The 26,683-nt window shown below is 34.2% G+C and overlaps 1 protein-coding gene across 1 annotated transcript in view; it reads left to right on the top strand.

Moving 5' to 3' along the window:
• Window positions 1–5,503: 5,503 nt before the first annotated feature.
• LOC100375648 (retinoic acid receptor beta-like) overlaps window positions 5,504–26,683 on the top strand; it is a 50,082-nt gene continuing 28,902 nt past the window's right edge. Inside the window, exons 1-2 of the mRNA XM_006825783.3 lie at window positions 5,504–5,665; window positions 10,344–10,587. Coding sequence (XP_006825846.1) covers window positions 10,572–10,587 — 16 coding nt within the window. The 5' untranslated portion in view covers window positions 5,504–5,665; window positions 10,344–10,571. The remainder of the gene's footprint in view (window positions 5,666–10,343; window positions 10,588–26,683) is intronic.

Genomic DNA, 26,683 nt, shown 5'->3' with positions numbered 1-26,683 from the left:
ACATGTTTACAATGAACAACTAACGCAATTGTTCATTTTATTATAATATTATTATTTATGTATCATTGAAGATGTAAAAATTATCAGAGCCTGTGAAAAATAATCAATAAGTCAACCTTGTCAATATTATCGTCGTCTTTGAACTGTTTCTGTCATACACAAACTGAGTGCGATGTAATTTCCGCCATGTTGTTTTGCTGTACGGTTTTACTTTCAACAACGTCCTTTCACCTGATAGATCAAGTACGTTATTAACCAATTGGGATGCTGTTTCGTCATCACTGTGGATTAGCGATGACATTTTTAAATTTGAATTTAATATTGATGTTGGAGTGTAATCGTTTAACATTGCTTTTGACAAAACAAAAGCACTATAGTAAAATGTTGGAACACTAAAACAGTGGAAAAGACGTGTCCAGCGACACATTTTTGATGCGGTGAGTGGGTACCCACTTGGGTGATTATGACCACAATTATATAAAATTGTACAGAAGTTAGGGGGTGTGGGAACATAGGTGGTAACGCAGTCAAGTTAGGTACTTTCACAGAAATTTGTAATAAACTCTGAAACATTAACGAAAAAGAATAATCAGGAAATACGGTTTCAAGTGATGAAAAGCAAGGTGTCATTATATATATATTCCGCACCCTTCCCAATTATGATTAAGCAAGGCTTCGGAATCTATGTCGTATAGATATTGATTTTGCAATTGTCGTTGAACTATCTACAACATGCGTGGGTGTATAACCCTTATTAATGTATTCCTTTTAGGAAATATTTGCTAATATTACAGACGCTACTAAGGACTCCGGAACCTCATTGATCTTGTTGTTTTTTTGTTAAGGCATTGGTGAATATGACAACTCCATATTTGCTACATTAAAGTGATGCGTAATCATGACAACCCGCCATACTATAGTCGAGATTTCATTACTGCTGATACTAAAGATAATAACCTAGCGACAAAACTTACGAGTATTGAAAATGTTGAATGCGAAAAAACTAAATGAGGATTCTTCGTCTTTCGTTGCCATGAATAATTCTCTCTTAGAAATTGATGAGTTTGGTTTAATCATTATTTCAAAATTAGGAACTGAATTCACAGTAACTCATCAGGAATTCCAAATTTAGTTTTTGTGGTCATTTCCCACGACGATGAACAGACATAATTTGGTATATTCTTGTGCCTACAATTTAAGTTTCTTGTTACCCATAGTTCATCATTATATTTCCATGGTTACACTATATCTATCATTCATTAACTCAGTTTCCCACAATGCAACACTCACTTTTCTAAAGATACCCACAATTCAGCCCACACTTTTGTGAATTCTGCAAAGAATTCCTTTCTTTTTTTATTGACCGAGTAGTTTTTTTAAAACAAACTTCTTCTGATAGACGTGGATTTTTTTTTTTTCATTTGATTCTGATTATGACACATAGACGCCATAGCAATATGTTTTTTCTGTGAAACATGCTGTGACTTTTGTACAAAGCTAACTTTGTTACCTTTACTTTGTCACAATTATCAATGAAATGTGAAAGCAAACATGACAGTAACTGTGATAAATGACCCTGATCCAAATTACCATGTATAGGGTTCTAATTTTCGCACCCACGCTAACACACAATTGTTTTTATATCCATCAATTCCCAGTCAATGCCATACCGCTATAGAACCTAATTGAATGTAACAGTCTGTACAGGTGCTAACTGATTGGTCAAGACATTTAATTGTTACAGTCTGAATGCTTGGTTTAACGGTTCAAGATGTATCACTTGAAAAAATATAACTTTAACCAATCACAGGTGGGTTGCCATGTATTCAAATGTTATTCATGCTGAACTGGTTGAATCCTGTTTTCATGTTGACGTACACATGATCTTCACCATGATACGTTGGGCTGAAGTTGTCCCACCACATTTGGAAGCAGTGAAGCCATAATTACGAAACTGTGCGATTTGGGCGTTAAACATAAACATTGCAGCAGTATGTCAGCTTATGATTATAATTTACGATAAAGAGCATCTTCTTCCATTTTGATTTAATTTTTTGCCTATTTTAAGTGCTTCTTCATCAGGACTATCATTTTGTGGTAAATCGCATCATTTAGGTAGATTTGACATTTATTAGTATTTTCTCTTGAATGGAATTTCCATCCCATAATATCAACTTTGTGTAATTTCGTCAATCGTTTCCACTCTGTGTGCCATTTAAATAGTATTTTGAATTTGAACTCTTCGCTGACATCACTCAGATCTGTATGTTCTTTCAGCAAATAGCTCATTTTTAACCACTCAAATGCGCTAAAATTTTCCATTTGAAAATGAACACAGCTAACTTGAAAATTTCAACTACCCTGGTGGCGACTTGATATCGGACAGATGTTCTCCATGTTTACCACTCCTGTATGTGATTGTATGTCCACTGATACAAGATTTACCCGACAATATTTGAAGGAATCCATCATCGTACAAATATTCCTCCTCTTTTGCTAACTCTTTGACTTGAACTACGTGACTAAACCATCCATGAGCGCTTATATAAATACCCAATAAAATATGAAGAGCTTCATAAAATTTTTATTACTGGAATGATTTACTGATACCCGAGAAAACCCGTTATTCATTTGCTAGGCTTAAAGGGTAGTGGTCGCTGTGCAGCGTGTGTTTAAATTTCATGTAAATAATATATTTACACATGTTCTATACGTAGCTATGAGTCACATATAGAACATTATACATCACTACCGCCACCCTTTAAACCAACTGATTGGTGTTACAGTAGAGTAAAAAAAAAAATATTATTTCCTATATTGAAAAAACTCTCATATACCATAATAATAATAATAATAAATTTATTGCATCCTCAAAAGTAGTTTCCATGGGTTGACAGCAATAAAATGTTAGTAATAAAATATAATACTGATGCCATGATGGCGTTTTTGTCTGCGTCTGAAGTTGTGACCTCACAGCGTTGCAATATTCCATTTGTAACTTGCGAATGATTGTTGAGAGCCATATTGTTTGTCGTTATTAACGGTCGTCTTTGCTGTAGTTGATCGACTTGTGAATAAACCGCTTGACAGTTCTTGTGTCCCAGTAGTGTTTTTGTCGGTTTCACAACCTTCGTCGATAGTTTCAGTTTTTTGGTACGCTTACGTACTGGTTGGAAAATGACTTGAGTGGCTATTACTAGGAGTATTACTCACTCTTCGTATGTTTACTCGAAGTACAAATTACCATGTCATATTGGTTCACTTATAACCGCATTAATTCTGAGTTTACAGCAGAGCTCATTTAAGAAATGTTGATGAATTGTTTTTTTTGCATTACCCGAGACATTAATGTCCCTGTCATGCACTAATTACATCCAGTGCTAATATCAACTAATTGTCTTTTGAGTAATTTTTGAGTCATGTCATTTCAGACTCGTTAACAATTTTTATTTCACTTCATAACCATCTGGTTTTGATAATAATGCATGAAGCTGACGATTGCATACAAAGAAGATTTCAACATATACATATATAATATAGTTTGGGGAAACAAATTTTAATCATTTTTTTTTTACCTTCAGGGCAAAATTCAAGTTGCAAAAAAAAATGATAAACATAAATCAGTATAATACTTTAAACCCTCAGAACAGTGTAATTTTTCCCACCAACATTTTGATACAATATTTTCCATCAGTTTATGTATTATTTTTCTATTTGTCCAAAATGAAACAAATTACCGAAAAACACTATGCAAATTAGGTTTAATACCGGGTAATGTCTATTTTGAAAATGGAGACAAATTAAAGAAAAAATTATATTTGAATAATTTTGATGATAAAAATATAATGATATTATATACCAGTTTGAAATAATATCTCTTTCAACGGCAAGCGATCTCAACGATAATATATTCAAAACAATTAGTAAAATGCCAGAGCTGCATGGACATATGGGGTATTGACGTTTATTGCATTACTTAGATCTTATATATCAAATTGACTACGAGTCGATGACTGGCACTTAAACAATTAATAATAATATAATTATATTTCTGAAGAATCAAATTGTGATCTTTTGTTTTGTTTTCACTGAAATTGGTGAATTTTGTTTTCTGAGACCGCCATGATTTTAATTATAATTTCGGGCTATGATCTTTCATGAAATTATTACTACAAACAGGAATAAGATGTATAATGTCGGTCAATACGATTGCAGTTCTGCCATACATTTTTTGCATGCAGTATTCTTGTGATAACAACAAATAATTTTGCAATATAAGGTTGTTGTTTTTTATACAAGATTATTCGGTTCCGATACACCTAAATTTGTACACATGTTGGTATGAATACCTCCAGGAACAGATACTTTATCTGTTGTGTAAATCCTAATTTTTTCCTGCCAAAATATTAATGCTACATTTTCCTTCCTTTTATGTATTTTTCTATAATTTCTTTGATAATTTTAGACTAAATTAATGTTAAATATTTAATTGGCTATGTCTTGATCAAAATGTGAAAAAAAAAAATTGAAAAAATGCGTTTATTTTGCAAGGAATTTAGGATGACTGTTTGGTTACATCAACAGCTTACATACTTGTTCAAATTTAGTTCAAGGGCGTCTGCATACCAAATTACCGGTAGCACTAAAATAACTATTACACACATGTGTATGAGTGTGTAGTCAGTTATAATGGCGGTGCAGAGGTGGAGAGATTCCTCAGCTACCTGTAGTGTTTTTGTCACGAAATTTCAAAGAATGTTCAAATTCCCAGAATTCAATTGACTCGCATATTTCTTTTTTCTCCATGCATGGTTTGTTGCCCCCTCCCCTATATAGTTTTCAGAGGTCAGTTGAGGTCAGGTGATTAGTTTGAAGTAGATATAGAAGGAATTCTGGTTTTCATTATGCCTGGGTTGGGTTTGATGAATTGGATGTTGTCAGCTCGAGGGGCATGTGATATGTAAATAAAAGCTGAAGCAAGTTCCTTTCAGGATTTGTTTCTAAGCTTGGTAGGTCTTTTTAAAAGCAAATTATTGACTTTCAACAAATCCACTACATGAAATGGATTTTCTGAATAAAAGCGCTAGATAGAAAATGATCAATACATAGACAGGAGAAAACGTTCATCAAAACGATTGTCCTTGTCTCAAATTTGACGTTGATATCTATTGCTAATGCAAAACACCACAAACAAACATGATTTGTGATGAAGATGTCAACAAATTTAATTCAAGCTAATTAAAATATAAGTAATAATTAACTTAAATTAAAAAGGAAAATTATTGATGCATTCATGCGATAAAACTATAAATAAAATTAAAAACATAAATGATCTACTTTTACAAGATGTATAGAGAAATTGACCCTTTCCTACTTGACATTTGTTGACTTTTCAGTATGCAAATTAATCACATGATCACTGTGTAGTAAGGTCAGCTAAGGTCACTCACTCTTCCTGTCCTTATATGTTTACATGTACTATGCAAATTATTTCAAAATGGCCACCGTTGCATAGGTCACCATGAACAAAGTTCTGTAGTGTACTAAATCAACGTGGTTTGAATCTGATTCACAGATAGTGATTGCCAAACCTTGAGTTGATATCTGTCACAGTCCCAATTTTCAGTCTCAAATTCCTGTGCCTGTTGCCAAGTTTGGTGAATTGGTGAGTAGTTAGAGGGTTGTTACTTGTCTAATTGTTGTGGATTTTAAACTCTGAAGCAAGGTAGGACCCTTTTTCCTGTCTTTGTAAAGGTCATTCTAACCGTGACATGTGTGATTGCTGTGTTTGGATTACTAATAGGGATTGATTCTCAATTGTTTGTGTGTTATTTTCCCCCGTCTTTATCACGATCTGTAATAATCTTAAATTCATTTAGCTGTATTTATAAACAGTAAACCCTAAACATGTATCTCGCTTGACGTGATTTAACGTTGTGGTTTTCACCACATTCTTTTTAAAACCATGACAACCAGGGGGCTTAATCCTCTGGCATTTGTTTTGATAGAGAAGTGTTTTTTTTACAATTGACAGGAATGCTAGCAACCCCCCACTCTCACCCCCTGAAGTGTACTGTAGTTCACTATATCACAAGTGACATACTTTTAATCGTCTCATTCAATACAAAATGGAATTTCCTATTTAATGCCTCAAACCGGTTTATTTTATCCAATTTGGTCTCTGGTCATCAAAATGTTTGTGGTTTTCCCAATTTAATTTAATTTTTGATGATTATGAATGAAATGAATTTCCTATCTTTGTTCTCAGTATTTTTATATAGGTCATCGTTATTAGCGTCAAGTTTCTTCTCTCTTCCTGGTAATTTTTCACATGATACCCTGAGGATCCTATTTCTATCATGATCTTGCTGCATAACGCTATAAATATATTTCACGTTGTGAACATTCAGGCCTTGAAATTTGAAGTTTAGATTTCATAATATGCTACTAGTACGGTAGATTAGTTTCATTATTTTACTTTACATCTTTGCTAAGATTGTTGGTGTGACTGAATGTGCTCAGTGAATTGTTAAAGGTAATGTGCATGAGATGTTGTTTATCCATATTTTAATCCATGACCCAAATTAACGTTTTTTTTCAGATTTTTAAGAGCTAGAAAATGAATATTAATCATCCATAAATTTTTTCCGCTTATTTGGTACCATAACAAATTTCATTTTGGCTATAAAAGTTAAAAATACAGAAAAATTGACTTGCTTATTTTCATTTTTATTTGCAAGATCAAATCTGAACCATATCCCATTTGTCATATGATTTATATGTTATTGCTGTAATTGCGGCCACTGTACCCCCTCCCCTATACATAGTGCCTAACCGTGAAAACCATAGACGTTTAGTATTAAAGATGGCTTGCAACTTTATGGAATACTTTGAGTTTGGTTTGTTTTGTTTTGTTTTGTTTTGTTCTGGACTTTACAACACCGTTCGGTTTATAGTGTAGTGTGTGGGATTCAGTGATTGTCAACAAAGCGTACGTATGTGTATGTCCGAATAATTTGTAGAATGACTGTAAAATAAGTACATGGGGGTACCCAATGTTGCAAAAAACTTAGACCTCGTAATATTTCTTGTTTTTAAAAACAATCAGTAAACATTGTTACTGTAGTGAATAACTGTTGTAAATGTACCAGATTCAAATGTGAGTCAGTGGCGATGATATTGACAACCTTGGAAAAGTTGACCTGGTCGATGGTACAGTGGTTACCATGTTTGCCTAAAAGCACCAGGGAGGTTCTGGGTTCAATTACCGTAGACGACTGTTTACTCTACAATGTAAATCTGAGTACAGTCTGCTTCCAAACATGTATTAGTTATGGGAGTCTGATTAGCGCACAAGCACTTGCTATTAAAACGGCAGCAAAGTAGTAAATAACAGTAAGTGTTGACAAATATTTATGAATTGTATGCCATCGTTAAAAAAACAACAGTTATTTTGGTTTCATATTTCATGAAATAATTCGTATGCATGGACAAACTTTATAATTGTTGTTAAAAATACCACTGACAAAATGTTAGTTCATGTTTGCATCAAGCAAATTTTAGTATAGCACTTCTCAAAAGTTTTCAGGGATTTTACTTTCTGATTTCTGAACATATCCTAAGATATGAACCCCCATAGGACGAGTTGGTTGTTGATTAGAAATATGCTTGGATTATAGGCCCTGCTATATCCATGTCATGTTTATGGCACTTAACATTTCACAGAGCAGAATGCTATTTTAAAAGTACCCTATTATCGGTTAAGTAAAATCCCCAGCAAGTTGCATGATTAATCAGGTGTTTTCGTAATCTGACATATTCTGTGATCTTTTTTGATCCCTTGCCATCGATTCCTTCTAAGCAACCAACAAAGTATTTTTTTTTTGCAAGTTCCGAAACAATTTGATCAGATAAATATGAAAGCAATATCAAGTTTTGTCTTTTTGCTCAAAAATTGTGTTTCAAATTTCGACTGGAACAGGTGTAACCGATAAGCGAGAGTTGTATGTTTGAACTAAAAAATGCTGAAGCTGGCCATCATCCAGTATTAAATATAAGTACTATCATCCCTGGTACCTGTATTTTATGAGTAATGTAAATTTATTCAATTGCATGTGAGGGGTGGACCATTTAAAATGGGGGGGGGGGCTTTTTTATATACGTGTATATACATGAATTTTAGTTCCTGGTAGATACAATTCAAAAACTGTAAAAAATATTTGGTAAAAATTAATAATTGAAGATGCAGTGAAAAGACTAGTTCAGTTTTCCATCAGTTATGGTGGATGAAATAAACAGAATACAATAAATATGGAATGATATTAATCCAGACATGTAGTCAACTAAAAATTCGCTTCAAAATTAAGATAGAAATGAAAAAAAATGAATGAAAATGATGTGTTAACACATGAACTTTGACCTAGTGAACAAACAGGTATATGTATGTGGGCTTCAGTGGGATACGTGCTGTCTGGCGGGTAGCAAACCCATCCAGGAAACTTTATGTCAATGTTTACCAGTGCATAGACAGCCAATGTATTTATTAATTTTCAGTAATGAGCAAAAGACAATTCAGAGATAATTGTAAACACAACAACAACTTTGCCACTGTTGGTTTTTTCAGATGGCGTATAGTAGAGGGACAGTGAATCTCCAGACATCAGTAATTTGCTGGGTTTTTTCAGATTGCGTATAGTAGAGGGACAGTGAATCTCCAGACATCAGTAATTTGCTGTCAAATTCAAATTTTGTTCAAACAAATTATTTCCTGTTAAATTTTCTGTTCGATACTAAATATGTAGTAAATTTCCCATGACACTTGTTACAAATTTGGACAATATGTCCCAAGCTAATTTTGAACCCCCCCCCCCACGACAGATGTCAAAGATGTGATTAATCTTACTCTTGTATGCTGTAATAATTAGGGTTTTGGTTTGCATACCTTCATGTTAAAAAATTGTGGAATGTTAAAACAAACAGCTGTCATGGGAAATGATGTGTGTTTGGTTACTGACAAGTAAGATGAGAGGGAACTAGTGATGGTACTCTGTATTTCGTTGTGATTGAACATATTCTGCGACTTAATGGATTGTTGGCCAATATGAGTGAACAATCTTATCTGTGGTGACTGGAATTAACATCAAAACAAAACACTTTTACATTGTACTTCATCAAAACTGATCCCCTCATTTCAACCCTGCGCACCCCTGTCTAGTAATTGAATATCCCAGAATGGCCTGTATTTTGTGTTTGTTTGTCTTCTGTTCCATTTCCATGTTCACTGTCCAATAATTGTTTAGATATGCCATGATTAATAGTTCTGTTTCTATCAGTCCAACCTTGGGTACATCAACTAAAACAAACTTCACTTCATCTTGTCTTCTGGTGGAGATTTGATATTGCCCAGATGTTCTTTATGTTCCAGATAGAACCAGCAGAACTTCGTTGTTGATCAACTTTTTTTTTTTCGCTTGGAATTTATTTTCGCTATTTTCGTTTAAAAGAAATTTAAAAGAAACACAAATACTCCAGTTACTGTGTGAAAGATTCTTTCAAATAATTGAAAAAGAGCAAATAAATAGAGAGGGTACCTGACTTGTTTCCATGGAAACAGTGACAATGTGCTCAGCACTACTATGGGATTTGGAATTGAGATTTGGTCACAATGCCTACAATGGATGTTTATAATTCAAAAGCTGATTCTACTACCCCGGTTTGTTTTCTTTGCATTCAACAAATACACAAATATATCTGCTACAATCATGGGAAAATTCAACAAAATTTCATTGAATTCTAAAAATTTCATTCGTTTTAAGCAATTAATATTTTTGGCAGTTCAAATTTATTGATATATAGGTCTGGCGTTTCATCCTCATTTCCTGAACATTCAAAAAACAACAATATATTTCCTTTTCTCAAGTATTTACTCCTATTTGTTTCAAAACCAGATTTTGCGACTATTTTCACTTCTGGGTTCCAGAATGATTGGTCTTCCTTTATCCGTTATCCATATTACCTTCATGTTCATGAATCAAGCTACCTAGAAAACCTTCTGGAAAACAATAAAAAGCTTGAAATATACGAAAGTTCTTTAGACACAAGCCAAAAAGGTTTATATTTACGTCATTTCGTTATTAAAAATCAGACATATCCACTTTCAAAAGAAAAAAAAATTGCGTCATTACACATCTGTTATTGGATGCCGTGTTGGGTTTCTCTATCTAGTGAGAGATTTTAATATTGGTAAAAAAATAGTGTAACACTCCTACATTATGTGGATAATTCTTGCGACGAATCATGTTGATAAAGTTAAACTGACGTACTCTTGTTATGATTGATTACAGGTATAATATAAAGTACGTACTCTTGACGGTACGGGCACCGCCTGACTCGTGCCTACTAAAGCTGAAGTTCAAATACTAGTTCTGGTCAGGTTTTTTTTTTTTTTTATTGACAAGCATTGTGGGTGGTGTGTACCCGTCCAAAGTCCAAGTACACACAGAAGATTACCTTCATATGTAGAAAACGACAACATCTCTAGCAACGTTGCTATTCCGCACACATGGTCAAATATGGAGAACTTCGCAGGTAAGACCAAGTTTAATATTATCGTGTCTCTATTCGGCACGCGCAACTTTCCCTGCTCAAGTATGTTTCAAATATTTTGTGTCTATAAGCCACAAACTTTTTGCAGGTGGTTGTTTCGGCTTAGAAAATGAACAGCAGCATCATCAGTTCATATCAAGTTCAAGGTTATTTCTGTCTTTCATGCCTGCTGTGTTCGGATTATCAGTTTTGGAAATTAGTTCATGGTCACTTTCTGCTACATTGTACCTTATGTTGTGCTTTATTGCCTTTGATTATAGCTTTCCTTTTTATTCTTCTTCCAAGAAATAATGATCTTATACCACTCATGCGAAGACATTTTAATCACAATTTGTTCATGAGTTTGCGCTAGTGTTTGTCAAAACACTAACATAAGTAGCAGAAACTGCATAAGAGTAAACATTTCATTGATGCTGGTTCTCATGGTGGAATTTACTTTAAGAAGCTTATAAAACAAAAACAAGTCGGTTTGTAAGGGATTTAACATTTTCGTCAACGATGACGACCAACTCTGGAAAGTAGTATCTTTCTGTAGTTCTAAATTGATAAGTTTCGGTTTTCAACAGTTTTTTTTAATTATCTCTTGACGTCTTATTTTACTCAATGTATTTAGCCCAGGTTAGATACGCTCAGAATGAGAACTTATGGGTGCTACAGTTTGATGTGATTCGGTCACTTGTACACGCACGTAGACTGATTTGGTTTGTGTAGAGATAAGACTCGAAATCATGCAGCATATGCAATTCTAGCCCATTGTTGCAAGATTAGATCTCAGATTGGTAGCCATTTTGTTTAAAAATAAAATATTGTACATTTAAAAATAATTGTATATTTATTGATTACACCTGAATGCATAGTGAAACCTGTTAAAACAAACGATCTGTCTGATCACTGTTTAGTATCGTTCAGTTTAGTGTTTTATATCGATTCTACCCTTCGCCATTTACTAGATCATTTGGTTTGTCATCATTTGCTAGATTGTTTGGTTTATATCAGTTTTACCAAGTGTCATCGTTTGCTAGATTGAATTTTGATCAAATGGAATCTAGTTGTTGTTGTTTTTTTTGTTTTTGTTATAATGTTTTTGTGCCAGGCGTCAGTTCCTGACAGTGAATGTCACCGTTGTCTCTCCTGACTTTTTTTTTTTTTGTAAAGTGCTAGTGCTGACACATAGTGCATTTTGCCACAGAAGTCATTTCCTGTTTGGGACTACATGACAGGGCTGTGTGGCCATCTCCCTATCAAATGGCAATTTTAACGCGCTATCCTGGCATCAACCAGGCCCGGTCGAACACAAGCACCTGCGGACCTTAACTTTCCCCAAAAGTTGCATTCGTTAGTGAATGAATCTCGACCAGTGGAATTGGCCTTTCCATTGAGTCTGTGTGGCACACTCACCCAGGATAGGGGTTGACCCTCTGATGTTCAGCCTAAGGTAGGATTTGAACTCGGGTCTACCGATCATGAGTCTGATGCGACAACCACTATGCTACCAGAGACCGGTTAACATCTAGTTGGTTTAAAATGAACAAAGTTATTGAAAAATACATAAAATATTAAACAATTTTGAGACAATATTTTGACTGGGGAGGGGGGGGGGTATGCTGTAACTATGATGTTGCTAGGATAATGTTGCTATATTAATGAAATGACATTGAAGAGTGTTGACAGATGTTGCAGTGCATCATGGTCAATGTGAACTGTCTAAAACTCTGGAGATTACCTTGATTATTGAAAATAAATCTCAGAATAAATAAAAAACTAAAAAACGATAGTTAAAACAGATCACATGTTCCAAAGATTTGTATAGCAAACTGAGAACACGCAACGTTAAAAAATAAGACTTTTCTTGTGCTGTGAAATACTTAATTTTCGCTTGGAATTAATTTTTGCTGAATGAATAATTCAGTGAAAATAAAATCCATACAAAACACCCAAAAAGTCTTTTCAGCGAAAATTAATTCATGCTAAAATTAAGTATTTTTTACAGCATGCTGGTTATATGCACAGATGAAACAGTTGCTATGGTAATGAATGCATAATACCATATCTCATTTAGCATGCCCACATGTAAACACATGTAATCCTAACATCGGATATTTTTATTTTAGTCAAATTGCATCATTGTTATCAAGTAGTTTCCTATTTTGTAAAGACTGAACAATATTATGGACATCTTTATCAAACTTCTTCAGTTCTTGGTCACATGCAAATAGTTCTGACAGTCTGTTTATTTCATAATCTCCACACTTGGTCTATTATCTCTGTGTAGATTTGTTATTGGCCAGTTTTTGTCATATGCAAAACTGTCGCAGTTTGTTTCATATGTATATGTATATGTATAACCACAGTTTCGGTTCATGTAGATTGGTAATTCGTTGTCAGTATCTGTAACCCATACTTAGACTTATTTAGATGTAAACATACATTGTCAAAGAATACATTCAGTCTTTTGTTTTTATTCGACTGTACCATTCCACTGATAGCAATCAGACGAAGCCATGTGTATTTATTTTGTTCGTCGTGTATAAAGTCATTAATCGCACTTCTTACCCATGCTTTTTCGAGTTTTATACCATACGTAAAATAGCATGGCTACTCGTGCAACAGTTTGAGCATTCAGTGTTTAAAAACATCTGTACTTTTTCATTTGGCAACTATGGTAAATGAATGTTTATATTAAGTTTGTCATTTCTCGTAAATCTTTCGTCTGTTTGGTACATTTTTAGTCCCCGTTCGGACGAAGTCAGGGACTTGTAATTCGGTCTCCGTGCGCCCGTGTGTCCGGAGTCATATCTCAGAATCCCTTGGACCGATTCCGTTCATTCTTTGCATGTGCCTAGTACTTTATGTGGGACATATGCACATGCAGTGGTTTAGCGATTCGATTCAAAATGGCCGACTGGCAGCCATCTTGTTTTTTGAAAATGTTGTATTTTGGACATGCTTTGTCAGTTTTCATTCAAACTTGGTACATAGATTATACATGTTAGTATACATGTCCATGATGATTTATTTCACAATTGGATCAAAGATGGCCGACTGGCAGCCATCTTTTTTTTGAAAATGTCGTATTTTGGACATGCTTTGTCAGTTTTCATTCAAATTCAGTACATAGATCATACATGTTAGGATACATGTCCCCGACCGTCCGTGAGTTCCTGAGTCTGTCCGTCCGACCGTCCGTGTATCTGTCTGTCTGTGCGTCAGTCTATCCAACGTCATATTTCAGAATCCTGTGGACCGATTTCGTTCATTCTTTGCATGTGCCTAGTACCTTATGTGGGACATATGCACATGCAGTGGTTTAGCGATTTGATTCAAAATGGCCGACTGGCAGCCATCTTGTTTTTTGAAAATGTTGTATTTTGGACATGCTTTGTCAGTTGTCATTGAAACTTGGTACAAAGATTATACATGTTAGGATACATGTCCATGGCGATTTATTTTGCAATTGGATCAATTGGATGGTCGACTGGCAGGCGTCTTGTTTTTGTTTTTTTATGCGGTATCTTGGACGTGCTCTGTCAGTTTTCATTCAAATTTGGCACATACATGTACTTTATACATGTTAGGATGCATGTCCATGACAATTTGTTTCAAAATCTGGTCAAGGATGGCGGATTGACAGCCATCTGACTTTTTGGCCTTACTACTATATTTCCACAATTTATGTACCATTTTCATTCGTATTTGGCACATACATCATACATATCAATGTGTTTCATAATCAGATCAAAGATGGCTGTTTTGATGTAAATAAACAATCTGTTGTATACACCACTTGGAACTCAAGTTTCAAGGACACGCTCGCGACAATCTCTCTGCTTTAATGACGAGCACAAAGAGAACTTAATTGAGACTGTGTCATTTTCAAAGACTTGTTGTATTGTCACACATGCTGGTACTTTCGTGGGCCCTACAGTTCACACATCCTGGTACTTTCGTGGGCTCTACAGGTCACACGTCCTGGTACTTTCGTGGGCTCTACAGGTCACACATGCTGGTACTTTCGTGGGCCCTACAGGTCACACATCCTGGTACTTTTTGCAGGCCCAAATAGGTCGCACACTTGGTGCTTTCGTAAAGCTGTACAGGTCACACATTCTGGTACTTAAAAAGGGCCACATGGTCCCCCCCCTCCCCAAATACCTAGTGCTGTAACTAATTTGCATAATCGTTTGCATATCGAGTTTATGGCCTTCTCTTTGTTATCGGTTATGTCCATAGTACATGTACATTATGCTGGGTACAAAGAAGACCGAACATTTAAAATTTATTTATGAAGAAACTTTTTCATGAATTTTGTGAGCTGAGAAAAATCAGAAAAATCCCAAGTGAAATTATTTCAGCCTTTTGAACGTCTTTACATCATTGAACTGTCAACGTTTGTAGCAGCAGTTATTTAATGAGAATGCAAGTATTGATCTTCTAATCCCAAGTGAAATTATTTCAGCCTTTTGAACGTCTTTACATCATTGAACTGTCAACGTTTGTAGCAGCAGTTATTTAATGAGAATGCAAGTATTGATCTTCTAATCCCAAGTGAAATTATTTCAGCCTTTTGAACGTCTTTACATCATTGAACTGTCAACGTTTGTAGCAGCAGTTATTTAATGAGAATGCAAGTATTGATCTTCTAATCCCAAGTGAAATTATTTCAGCCTTTTGAACGTCTTTACATCATTGAACTGTCAACGTTTGTAGCAGCAGTTATTTAATGAGAATGCAAGTATTGATCTTCTAATCCCAAGTGAAATTATTTCAGCCTTTTGAACGTCTTTACATCATTGAACTGTCAACGTTTGTAGCAGCAGTTATTTAATGAGAATGCAAGTATTGATCTTCTAATCCCAAGTGAAATTATTTCAGCCTTTTGAACGTCTTTACATCATTGAACTGTCAACGTTTGTAGCAGCAGTTATTTAATGAGAATGCAAGTATTGATCTTCTAATCCCAAGTGAAATTATTTCAGCCTTTTGAACGTCTTTACATCATTGAACTGTCAACGTTTGTAGCAGCAGTTATTTAATGAGAATGCAAGTATTGATCTTCTAATCCCAAGTGAAATTATTTCAGCCTTTTGAACGTCTTTACATCATTGAACTGTCAACGTTTGTAGCAGCAGTTATTTAATGAGAATGCAAGTATTGATCTTCTAATCCCAAGTGAAATTATTTCAGCCTTTTGAACGTCTTTACATCATTGAACTGTCAACGTTTGTAGCAGCAGTTATTTAATGAGAATGCAAGTATTGATCTTCTAATCCCAAGTGAAATTATTTCAGCCTTTTGAACGTCTTTACATCATTGAACTGTCAACGTTTGTAGCAGCAGTTATTTAATGAGAATGCAAGTATTGATCTTCTAATCCCAAGTGAAATTATTTCAGCCTTTTGAACGTCTTTACATCATTGAACTGTCAACGTTTGTAGCAGCAGTTATTTAATGAGAATGCAAGTATTGATCTTCTAATCCCAAGTGAAATTATTTCAGCCTTTTGAACGTCTTTACATCATTGAACTGTCAACGTTTGTAGCAGCAGTTATTTAATGAGAATGCAAGTATTGATCTTCTAATCCCAAGTGAAATTATTTCAGCCTTTTGAACGTCTTTACATCATTGAACTGTCAACGTTTGTAGCAGCAGTTATTTAATGAGAATGCAAGTATTGATCTTCTAATCCCAAGTGAAATTATTTCAGCCTTTTGAACGTCTTTACATCATTGAACTGTCAACGTTTGTAGCAGCAGTTATTTAATGAGAATGCAAGTATTGATCTTCTAATCCCAAGTGAAATTATTTCAGCCTTTTGAACGTCTTTACATCATTGAACTGTCAACGTTTGTAGCAGCAGTTATTTAATGAGAATGCAAGTATTGATCTTCTAATCCCAAGTGAAATTATTTCAGCCTTTTGAACGTCTTTACATCATTGAACTGTCAACGTTTGTAGCAGCAGTTATTTAATGAGAATGCAAGTATTGATCTTCTAATCCCAAGTGAAATTATTTCAGCCTTTTGAACGTCTTTACATCATTGAACTGTCAACGTTTGTAGCAGCAGTTATTTAATGAGAATGCAAGTATTGATCTTCTAATCCCAAGTGAAATTATTTCAGCCTTTTGAACGTCTTTACATCATTGAACTGTCAACGTTTGTAGCAGCAGTTATTTAATGAGAATGCAAGTATTGATCTTCTAATCCCAAGTGAAATTATTTCAGCCTTTTGAACGTCTTTACATCATTGAACTGTCAACGTTTGTAGCAGCAGTTATTTAATGAGAATGCAAGTATTGATCTTCTAATCCCAAGTGAAATTATTTCAGCCTTTTGAACGTCTTTACATCATTGAACTGTCAACGTTTGTAGCAGCAGTTATTTAATGAGAATGCAAGTATTGATCTTCTAATCCCAAGTGAAATTATTTCAGCCTTTTGAACGTCTTTACATCATTGAACTGTCAACGTTTGTAGCAGCAGTTATTTAATGAGAATGCAAGTATTGATCTTCTAATCCCAAGTGAAATTATTTCAGCCTTTTGAACGTCTTTACATCATTGAACTGTCAACGTTTGTAGCAGCAGTTATTTAATGAGAATGCAAGTATTGATCTTCTAATCCCAAGTGAAATTATTTCAGCCTTTTGAACGTCTTTACATCATTGAACTGTCAACGTTTGTAGCAGCAGTTATTTAATGAGAATGCAAGTATTGATCTTCTAATCCCAAGTGAAATTATTTCAGCCTTTTGAACGTCTTTACATCATTGAACTGTCAACGTTTGTAGCAGCAGTTATTTAATGAGAATGCAAGTATTGATCTTCTAATCCCAAGTGAAATTATTTCAGCCTTTTGAACGTCTTTACATCATTGAACTGTCAACGTTTGTAGCAGCAGTTATTTAATGAGAATGCAAGTATTGATCTTCTAATCCCAAGTGAAATTATTTCAGCCTTTTGAACGTCTTTACATCATTGAACTGTCAACGTTTGTAGCAGCAGTTATTTAATGAGAATGCAAGTATTGATCTTCTAATCCCAAGTGAAATTATTTCAGCCTTTTGAACGTCTTTACATCATTGAACTGTCAACGTTTGTAGCAGCAGTTATTTAATGAGAATGCAAGTATTGATCTTCTAATCCCAAGTGAAATTATTTCAGCCTTTTGAACGTCTTTACATCATTGAACTGTCAACGTTTGTAGCAGCAGTTATTTAATGAGAATGCAAGTATTGATCTTCTAATCCCAAGTGAAATTATTTCAGCCTTTTGAACGTCTTTACATCATTGAACTGTCAACGTTTGTAGCAGCAGTTATTTAATGAGAATGCAAGTATTGATCTTCTAATCCCAAGTGAAATTATTTCAGCCTTTTGAACGTCTTTACATCATTGAACTGTCAACGTTTGTAGCAGCAGTTATTTAATGAGAATGCAAGTATTGATCTTCTAATCCCAAGTGAAATTATTTCAGCCTTTTGAACGTCTTTACATCATTGAACTGTCAACGTTTGTAGCAGCAGTTATTTAATGAGAATGCAAGTATTGATCTTCTAATCCCAAGTGAAATTATTTCAGCCTTTTGAACGTCTTTACATCATTGAACTGTCAACGTTTGTAGCAGCAGTTATTTAATGAGAATGCAAGTATTGATCTTCTAATCCCAAGTGAAATTATTTCAGCCTTTTGAACGTCTTTACATCATTGAACTGTCAACGTTTGTAGCAGCAGTTATTTAATGAGAATGCAAGTATTGATCTTCTAATCCCAAGTGAAATTATTTCAGCCTTTTGAACGTCTTTACATCATTGAACTGTCAACGTTTGTAGCAGCAGTTATTTAATGAGAATGCAAGTATTGATCTTCTAATCCCAAGTGAAATTATTTCAGCCTTTTGAACGTCTTTACATCATTGAACTGTCAACGTTTGTAGCAGCAGTTATTTAATGAGAATGCAAGTATTGATCTTCTAATCCCAAGTGAAATTATTTCAGCCTTTTGAACGTCTTTACATCATTGAACTGTCAACGTTTGTAGCAGCAGTTATTTAATGAGAATGCAAGTATTGATCTTCTAATCCCAAGTGAAATTATTTCAGCCTTTTGAACGTCTTTACATCATTGAACTGTCAACGTTTGTAGCAGCAGTTATTTAATGAGAATGCAAGTATTGATCTTCTAATCCCAAGTGAAATTATTTCAGCCTTTTGAACGTCTTTACATCATTGAACTGTCAACGTTTGTAGCAGCAGTTATTTAATGAGAATGCAAGTATTGATCTTCTAATCCCAAGTGAAATTATTTCAGCCTTTTGAACGTCTTTACATCATTGAACTGTCAACGTTTGTAGCAGCAGTTATTTAATGAGAATGCAAGTATTGATCTTCTAATCCCAAGTGAAATTATTTCAGCCTTTTGAACGTCTTTACATCATTGAACTGTCAACGTTTGTAGCAGCAGTTATTTAATGAGAATGCAAGTATTGATCTTCTAATCCCAAGTGAAATTATTTCAGCCTTTTGAACGTCTTTACATCATTGAACTGTCAACGTTTGTAGCAGCAGTTATTTAATGAGAATGCAAGTATTGATCTTCTAATCCCAAGTGAAATTATTTCAGCCTTTTGAACGTCTTTACATCATTGAACTGTCAACGTTTGTAGCAGCAGTTATTTAATGAGAATGCAAGTATTGATCTTCTAATCCCAAGTGAAATTATTTCAGCCTTTTGAACGTCTTTACATCATTGAACTGTCAACGTTTGTAGCAGCAGTTATTTAATGAGAATGCAAGTATTGATCTTCTAATCCCAAGTGAAATTATTTCAGCCTTTTGAACGTCTTTACATCATTGAACTGTCAACGTTTGTAGCAGCAGTTATTTAATGAGAATGCAAGTATTGATCTTCTAATCCCAAGTGAAATTATTTCAGCCTTTTGAACGTCTTTACATCATTGAACTGTCAACGTTTGTAGCAGCAGTTATTTAATGAGAATGCAAGTATTGATCTTCTAATCCCAAGTGAAATTATTTCAGCCTTTTGAACGTCTTTACATCATTGAACTGTCAACGTTTGTAGCAGCAGTTATTTAATGAGAATGCAAGTATTGATCTTCTAATCCCAAGTGAAATTATTTCAGCCTTTTGAACGTCTTTACATCATTGAACTGTCAACGTTTGTAGCAGCAGTTATTTAATGAGAATGCAAGTATTGATCTTCTAATCCCAAGTGAAATTATTTCAGCCTTTTGAACGTCTTTACATCATTGAACTGTCAACGTTTGTAGCAGCAGTTATTTAATGAGAATGCAAGTATTGATCTTCTAATCCCAAGTGAAATTATTTCAGCCTTTTGAACGTCTTTACATCATTGAACTGTCAACGTTTGTAGCAGCAGTTATTTAATGAGAATGCAAGTATTGATCTTCTAATCCCAAGTGAAATTATTTCAGCCTTTTGAACGTCTTTACATCATTGAACTGTCAACGTTTGTAGCAGCAGTTATTTAATGAGAATGCAAGTATTGATCTTCTAATCCCAAGTGAAATTATTTCAGCCTTTTGAACGTCTTTACATCATTGAACTGTCAACGTTTGTAGCAGCAGTTATTTAATGAGAATGCAAGTATTGATCTTCTAATCCCAAGTGAAATTATTTCAGCCTTTTGAACGTCTTTACATCATTGAACTGTCAACGTTTGTAGCAGCAGTTATTTAATGAGAATGCAAGTATTGATCTTCTAATCCCAAGTGAAATTATTTCAGCCTTTTGAACGTCTTTACATCATTGAACTGTCAACGTTTGTAGCAGCAGTTATTTAATGAGAATGCAAGTATTGATCTTCTAATCCCAAGTGAAATTATTTCAGCCTTTTGAACGTCTTTACATCATTGAACTGTCAACGTTTGTAGCAGCAGTTATTTAATGAGAATGCAAGTATTGATCTTCTAATCCCAAGTGAAATTATTTCAGCCTTTTGAACGTCTTTACATCATTGAACTGTCAACGTTTGTAGCAGCAGTTATTTAATGAGAATGCAAGTATTGATCTTCTAATCCCAAGTGAAATTATTTCAGCCTTTTGAACGTCTTTACATCATTGAACTGTCAACGTTTGTAGCAGCAGTTATTTAATGAGAATGCAAGTATTGATCTTCTAATCCCAAGTGAAATTATTTCAGCCTTTTGAACGTCTTTACATCATTGAACTGTCAACGTTTGTAGCAGCAGTTATTTAATGAGAATGCAAGTATTGATCTTCTAATCCCAAGTGAAATTATTTCAGCCTTTTGAACGTCTTTACATCATTGAACTGTCAACGTTTGTAGCAGCAGTTATTTAATGAGAATGCAAGTATTGATCTTCTAATCCCAAGTGAAATTATTTCAGCCTTTTGAACGTCTTTACATCATTGAACTGTCAACGTTTGTAGCAGCAGTTATTTAATGAGAATGCAAGTATTGATCTTCTAATCCCAAGTGAAATTATTTCAGCCTTTTGAACGTCTTTACATCATTGAACTGTCAACGTTTGTAGCAGCAGTTATTTAATGAGAATGCAAGTATTGATCTTCTAATCCCAAGTGAAATTATTTCAGCCTTTTGAACGTCTTTACATCATTGAACTGTCAACGTTTGTAGCAGCAGTTATTTAATGAGAATGCAAGTATTGATCTTCTAATCCCAAGTGAAATTATTTCAGCCTTTTGAACGTCTTTACATCATTGAACTGTCAACGTTTGTAGCAGCAGTTATTTAATGAGAATGCAAGTATTGATCTTCTAATCCCAAGTGAAATTATTTCAGCCTTTTGAACGTCTTTACATCATTGAACTGTCAACGTTTGTAGCAGCAGTTATTTAATGAGAATGCAAGTATTGATCTTCTAATCCCAAGTGAAATTATTTCAGCCTTTTGAACGTCTTTACATCATTGAACTGTCAACGTTTGTAGCAGCAGTTATTTAATGAGAATGCAAGTATTGATCTTCTAATCCCAAGTGAAATTATTTCAGCCTTTTGAACGTCTTTACATCATTGAACTGTCAACGTTTGTAGCAGCAGTTATTTAATGAGAATGCAAGTATTGATCTTCTAATCCCAAGTGAAATTATTTCAGCCTTTTGAACGTCTTTACATCATTGAACTGTCAACGTTTGTAGCAGCAGTTATTTAATGAGAATGCAAGTATTGATCTTCTAATCCCAAGTGAAATTATTTCAGCCTTTTGAACGTCTTTACATCATTGAACTGTCAACGTTTGTAGCAGCAGTTATTTAATGAGAATGCAAGTATTGATCTTCTAATCCCAAGTGAAATTATTTCAGCCTTTTGAACGTCTTTACATCATTGAACTGTCAACGTTTGTAGCAGCAGTTATTTAATGAGAATGCAAGTATTGATCTTCTAATCCCAAGTGAAATTATTTCAGCCTTTTGAACGTCTTTACATCATTGAACTGTCAACGTTTGTAGCAGCAGTTATTTAATGAGAATGCAAGTATTGATCTTCTAATCCCAAGTGAAATTATTTCAGCCTTTTGAACGTCTTTACATCATTGAACTGTCAACGTTTGTAGCAGCAGTTATTTAATGAGAATGCAAGTATTGATCTTCTAATCCCAAGTGAAATTATTTCAGCCTTTTGAACGTCTTTACATCATTGAACTGTCAACGTTTGTAGCAGCAGTTATTTAATGAGAATGCAAGTATTGATCTTCTAATCCCAAGTGAAATTATTTCAGCCTTTTGAACGTCTTTACATCATTGAACTGTCAACGTTTGTAGCAGCAGTTATTTAATGAGAATGCAAGTATTGATCTTCTAATCCCAAGTGAAATTATTTCAGCCTTTTGAACGTCTTTACATCATTGAACTGTCAACGTTTGTAGCAGCAGTTATTTAATGAGAATGCAAGTATTGATCTTCTAATCCCAAGTGAAATTATTTCAGCCTTTTGAACGTCTTTACATCATTGAACTGTCAACGTTTGTAGCAGCAGTTATTTAATGAGAATGCAAGTATTGATCTTCTAATCCCAAGTGAAATTATTTCAGCCTTTTGAACGTCTTTACATCATTGAACTGTCAACGTTTGTAGCAGCAGTTATTTAATGAGAATGCAAGTATTGATCTTCTAATCCCAAGTGAAATTATTTCAGCCTTTTGAACGTCTTTACATCATTGAACTGTCAACGTTTGTAGCAGCAGTTATTTAATGAGAATGCAAGTATTGATCTTCTAATCCCAAGTGAAATTATTTCAGCCTTTTGAACGTCTTTACATCATTGAACTGTCAACGTTTGTAGCAGCAGTTATTTAATGAGAATGCAAGTATTGATCTTCTAATCCCAAGTGAAATTATTTCAGCCTTTTGAACGTCTTTACATCATTGAACTGTCAACGTTTGTAGCAGCAGTTATTTAATGAGAATGCAAGTATTGATCTTCTAATCCCAAGTGAAATTATTTCAGCCTTTTGAACGTCTTTACATCATTGAACTGTCAACGTTTGTAGCAGCAGTTATTTAATGAGAATGCAAGTATTGATCTTCTAATCCCAAGTGAAATTATTTCAGCCTTTTGAACGTCTTTACATCATTGAACTGTCAACGTTTGTAGCAGCAGTTATTTAATGAGAATGCAAGTATTGATCTTCTAATCCCAAGTGAAATTATTTCAGCCTTTTGAACGTCTTTACATCATTGAACTGTCAACGTTTGTAGCAGCAGTTATTTAATGAGAATGCAAGTATTGATCTTCTAATCCCAAGTGAAATTATTTCAGCCTTTTGAACGTCTTTACATCATTGAACTGTCAACGTTTGTAGCAGCAGTTATTTAATGAGAATGCAAGTATTGATCTTCTAATCCCAAGTGAAATTATTTCAGCCTTTTGAACGTCTTTACATCATTGAACTGTCAACGTTTGTAGCAGCAGTTATTTAATGAGAATGCAAGTATTGATCTTCTAATCCCAAGTGAAATTATTTCAGCCTTTTGAACGTCTTTACATCATTGAACTGTCAACGTTTGTAGCAGCAGTTATTTAATGAGAATGCAAGTATTGATCTTCTAATCCCAAGTGAAATTATTTCAGCCTTTTGAACGTCTTTACATCATTGAACTGTCAACGTTTGTAGCAGCAGTTATTTAATGAGAATGCAAGTATTGATCTTCTAATCCCAAGTGAAATGCCAAAAAAGATTTTGGTTTAATCTTTTATTAGAGTCTTCTAAAAACCACATTAAGAACTTAATTTGCATATTTGAAGTACTGCCTATTGTATTGACATGGTTCATACAACACTAAAAAGGCCTTTATAAATTTTCAAGTTGACTGCTGTCTGACAAAGACCGTTAGAATTGCACAATGAACTCACGCCTGTGACATCTGACAAAATAGTATGTGAAAATGGCGGCTTACTTACTAAACAAAAAAATTATTTTTGTTGGCTTTGAAATAGCCAGTTGGACAACCATTTTGAAATGCTATTTTAAAAATTAGTTATTATTATTGCATAATAATTTGAATGTTCTCAATCAAGTTCTTCGTTCTTGTTAGCACTGTGAAATAATGACTTTTGTTTGTTTCTGAGTTTCAAATAAAACCATGGCAGATGAAAAGCGTTTGGGTGTGTTCTTAAAAAGGAAAAAGTTGTCGGCCATGGCTATACTCCATGTACTCATGTTTCATGTTTGTGTTGAGATCTCAGCTGTGCGTAGATACTAAGATATTGATGACAATGAATCTTACATTACACTGAAATTATCTTGTGTTTGTTACTGGTCACGGTTTCAGCTCGCAAACATGGCTGAACGCATAAAAGAGTATTAAAATTACATTTCACCCATGGCATGTTTGCAAGTCCAACTTTCATGGTCAGGTGCCCAGGGAAAAAGCACATTCTGTCCACTTGTAAGACTTACAAGTTTTATACTTGAATTAGTGGTGTCCAGTCGAGGGATGCTGTTCATATCCCAATCTCTGTGTATGTCAAATTTCACAGAATAGTACTGTAGCAAAATGGAAATCCCTTTGGTTTTCTAATAAATAAATAATCTATAATTTTTCCTTACACATGCATAACAAATCTTTCATAGTAAGCTAATTATTTTTTATCAATGCAGTATAATAAAGTCATGCACAATGGGATTTAAGGCTGAATTCATGGTGATAAGTCGTACAACAGTGTCTACTGAATCTTCTAAGGTTATCTTTTTTGTAAAATTATCTAAAAATTTCTGTTACTTAGGGATGAAGAGCAGTTCACTGCCCAGTATTTTGTAACAACAAAGCATAGACGGGATGTGGCAAATAATGGGTGTGACGTAGTCGAGCACGTTATTTATGCCAACATCCCCCTTCGAGCCCAGTTATCAGGCAATAACTGCGGAGTATTTATTTTGAATGTTGAATTATTGAATTTTAGCACTGTGGTATGCTTTTGAGGAATAAAATTGTCTGTGGTTACTCAGTCACGTTGTGGTGCCTATTAGTACGGTAAGTTGTATTTACACGTAGAATTTTCATGAGCAAGCGACATGTGAAAATAGATAAAAAAATTTAAAATTTCTTAACCTTGTTGGGGTAAAATAATCAATATGAGAAAAATCATTGAATATTGTTGATTCATACACGGTTTGGTTTGTTTGTTTGTGCATTGTTCTCTCAAGCACTGTCCGATTACGTGATAACAAGGCTGCATGGTAGTACCTGCAATGCATGACATTATAATACAGTATACTCAATGTAAATGTATGAAAATAATCCCTAAGCCAGAAGAGACAAGCAGCTTAAACAGATGTATTTTTTGAAAAAAAAAGTACTTGTATTTACATTTCATAATTCATATAAAATAACAAATAATTAATATTCATTTGTAGTGGTTGATGAATATTAAAAAAAAAAACATGAAACAGAAGTGGAACCCCCTCCCCCCTCTCCAAATATTTAAATTTATTCCATCAATAATATTGATTGAAATATTGTGACTTTAGTTCTCAGGTGGATACTTAAAGGTTATCACCTGATATTACTATTCGTAGAACTGGTTGATACGAGTAACGTCACCGGCTAGTTGGTTCTTGGATAATACAGCCCAGAACACCCAGAGTATATCTGCTCCACAAATAAATGATATCAGGTGATCTTTTTATCACATGACCAACTCCTAGTGTTATGTGACTGAGAAATCACGATTTTATGCAACTACACTAATGAATATTCTAATTTATGCTAATTAGGTATGACTTCTAAGACACCAGTGGATACACATATGCAGCTATATGATGTCGTTTATTTAGTGTGCATATCGCCATGTTTTTTTTGTGATATTTATCAATTAGTGTTATTTCATACTAAACTTCTCTACTGTAAAAGATATTCATCATTCCCAGGTCGAATACTCATTTTTGTCAAGATGTAGATTAGATGCAGCCAAGTGGATCAATCTCTAGGGGGAATTCAGTTTGTTTTTCATATTTCATTAATCACTGTAAATATTGGTTATCTATGAGGAGACAATTTCAATTGACCAAACTGAAGTTTCACTGATATCCTTCATTTTTTGATGTCATTTTGTGTTCTTTTAGAATGAGAATAAGTTAGATAAACAAGGTCTACATGACTCAAATACCACTCAAATACCACTCAAGTACAAGGCAGGAAAGGAATGGTTTAATAGTGTTTCTTTCAAATAACATCATATAAAACATTACATCATGTAATTAATTATTCATGAGGATTGTTGATTTGAACAAACAAATGAGGTCGTCACCTTGCATGGGACAGATGACTATAGCATAACATTATTTACAAACAAGTGTTTACCCATGCATTTTTATCGTGCGTTGCAATCGTTGCTTAAGACTCAATTCTTGCATGTATGTATGTGATGCTCCTTCTGCTCTAACTAAAACTAAAACAGGAACAAGACTTGTTTTTTGCCCTCTCCATTGCCTTTTGTTCTTGGTCGTAATCATGTTCACTGTTCCAAATACCACATTGTATGCAATGACGGTAAGGAATTAAAAACTATTTGTGAGACTAAAACAAGTCCTGTTCCTCTCTTACCCTCAGCTTCTTGGC

The sequence above is a fragment of the Saccoglossus kowalevskii genome, chromosome 22 (assembly GCF_978046115.1).
Source record: "Saccoglossus kowalevskii chromosome 22, keSacKowa6.1, whole genome shotgun sequence".
NCBI classification, from domain to species: domain Eukaryota; kingdom Metazoa; phylum Hemichordata; class Enteropneusta; family Harrimaniidae; genus Saccoglossus; species Saccoglossus kowalevskii.
The sequence above is the reverse complement of the archived record's forward strand: the minus strand, read 5'-3'. Positions and strand labels throughout refer to the sequence as shown.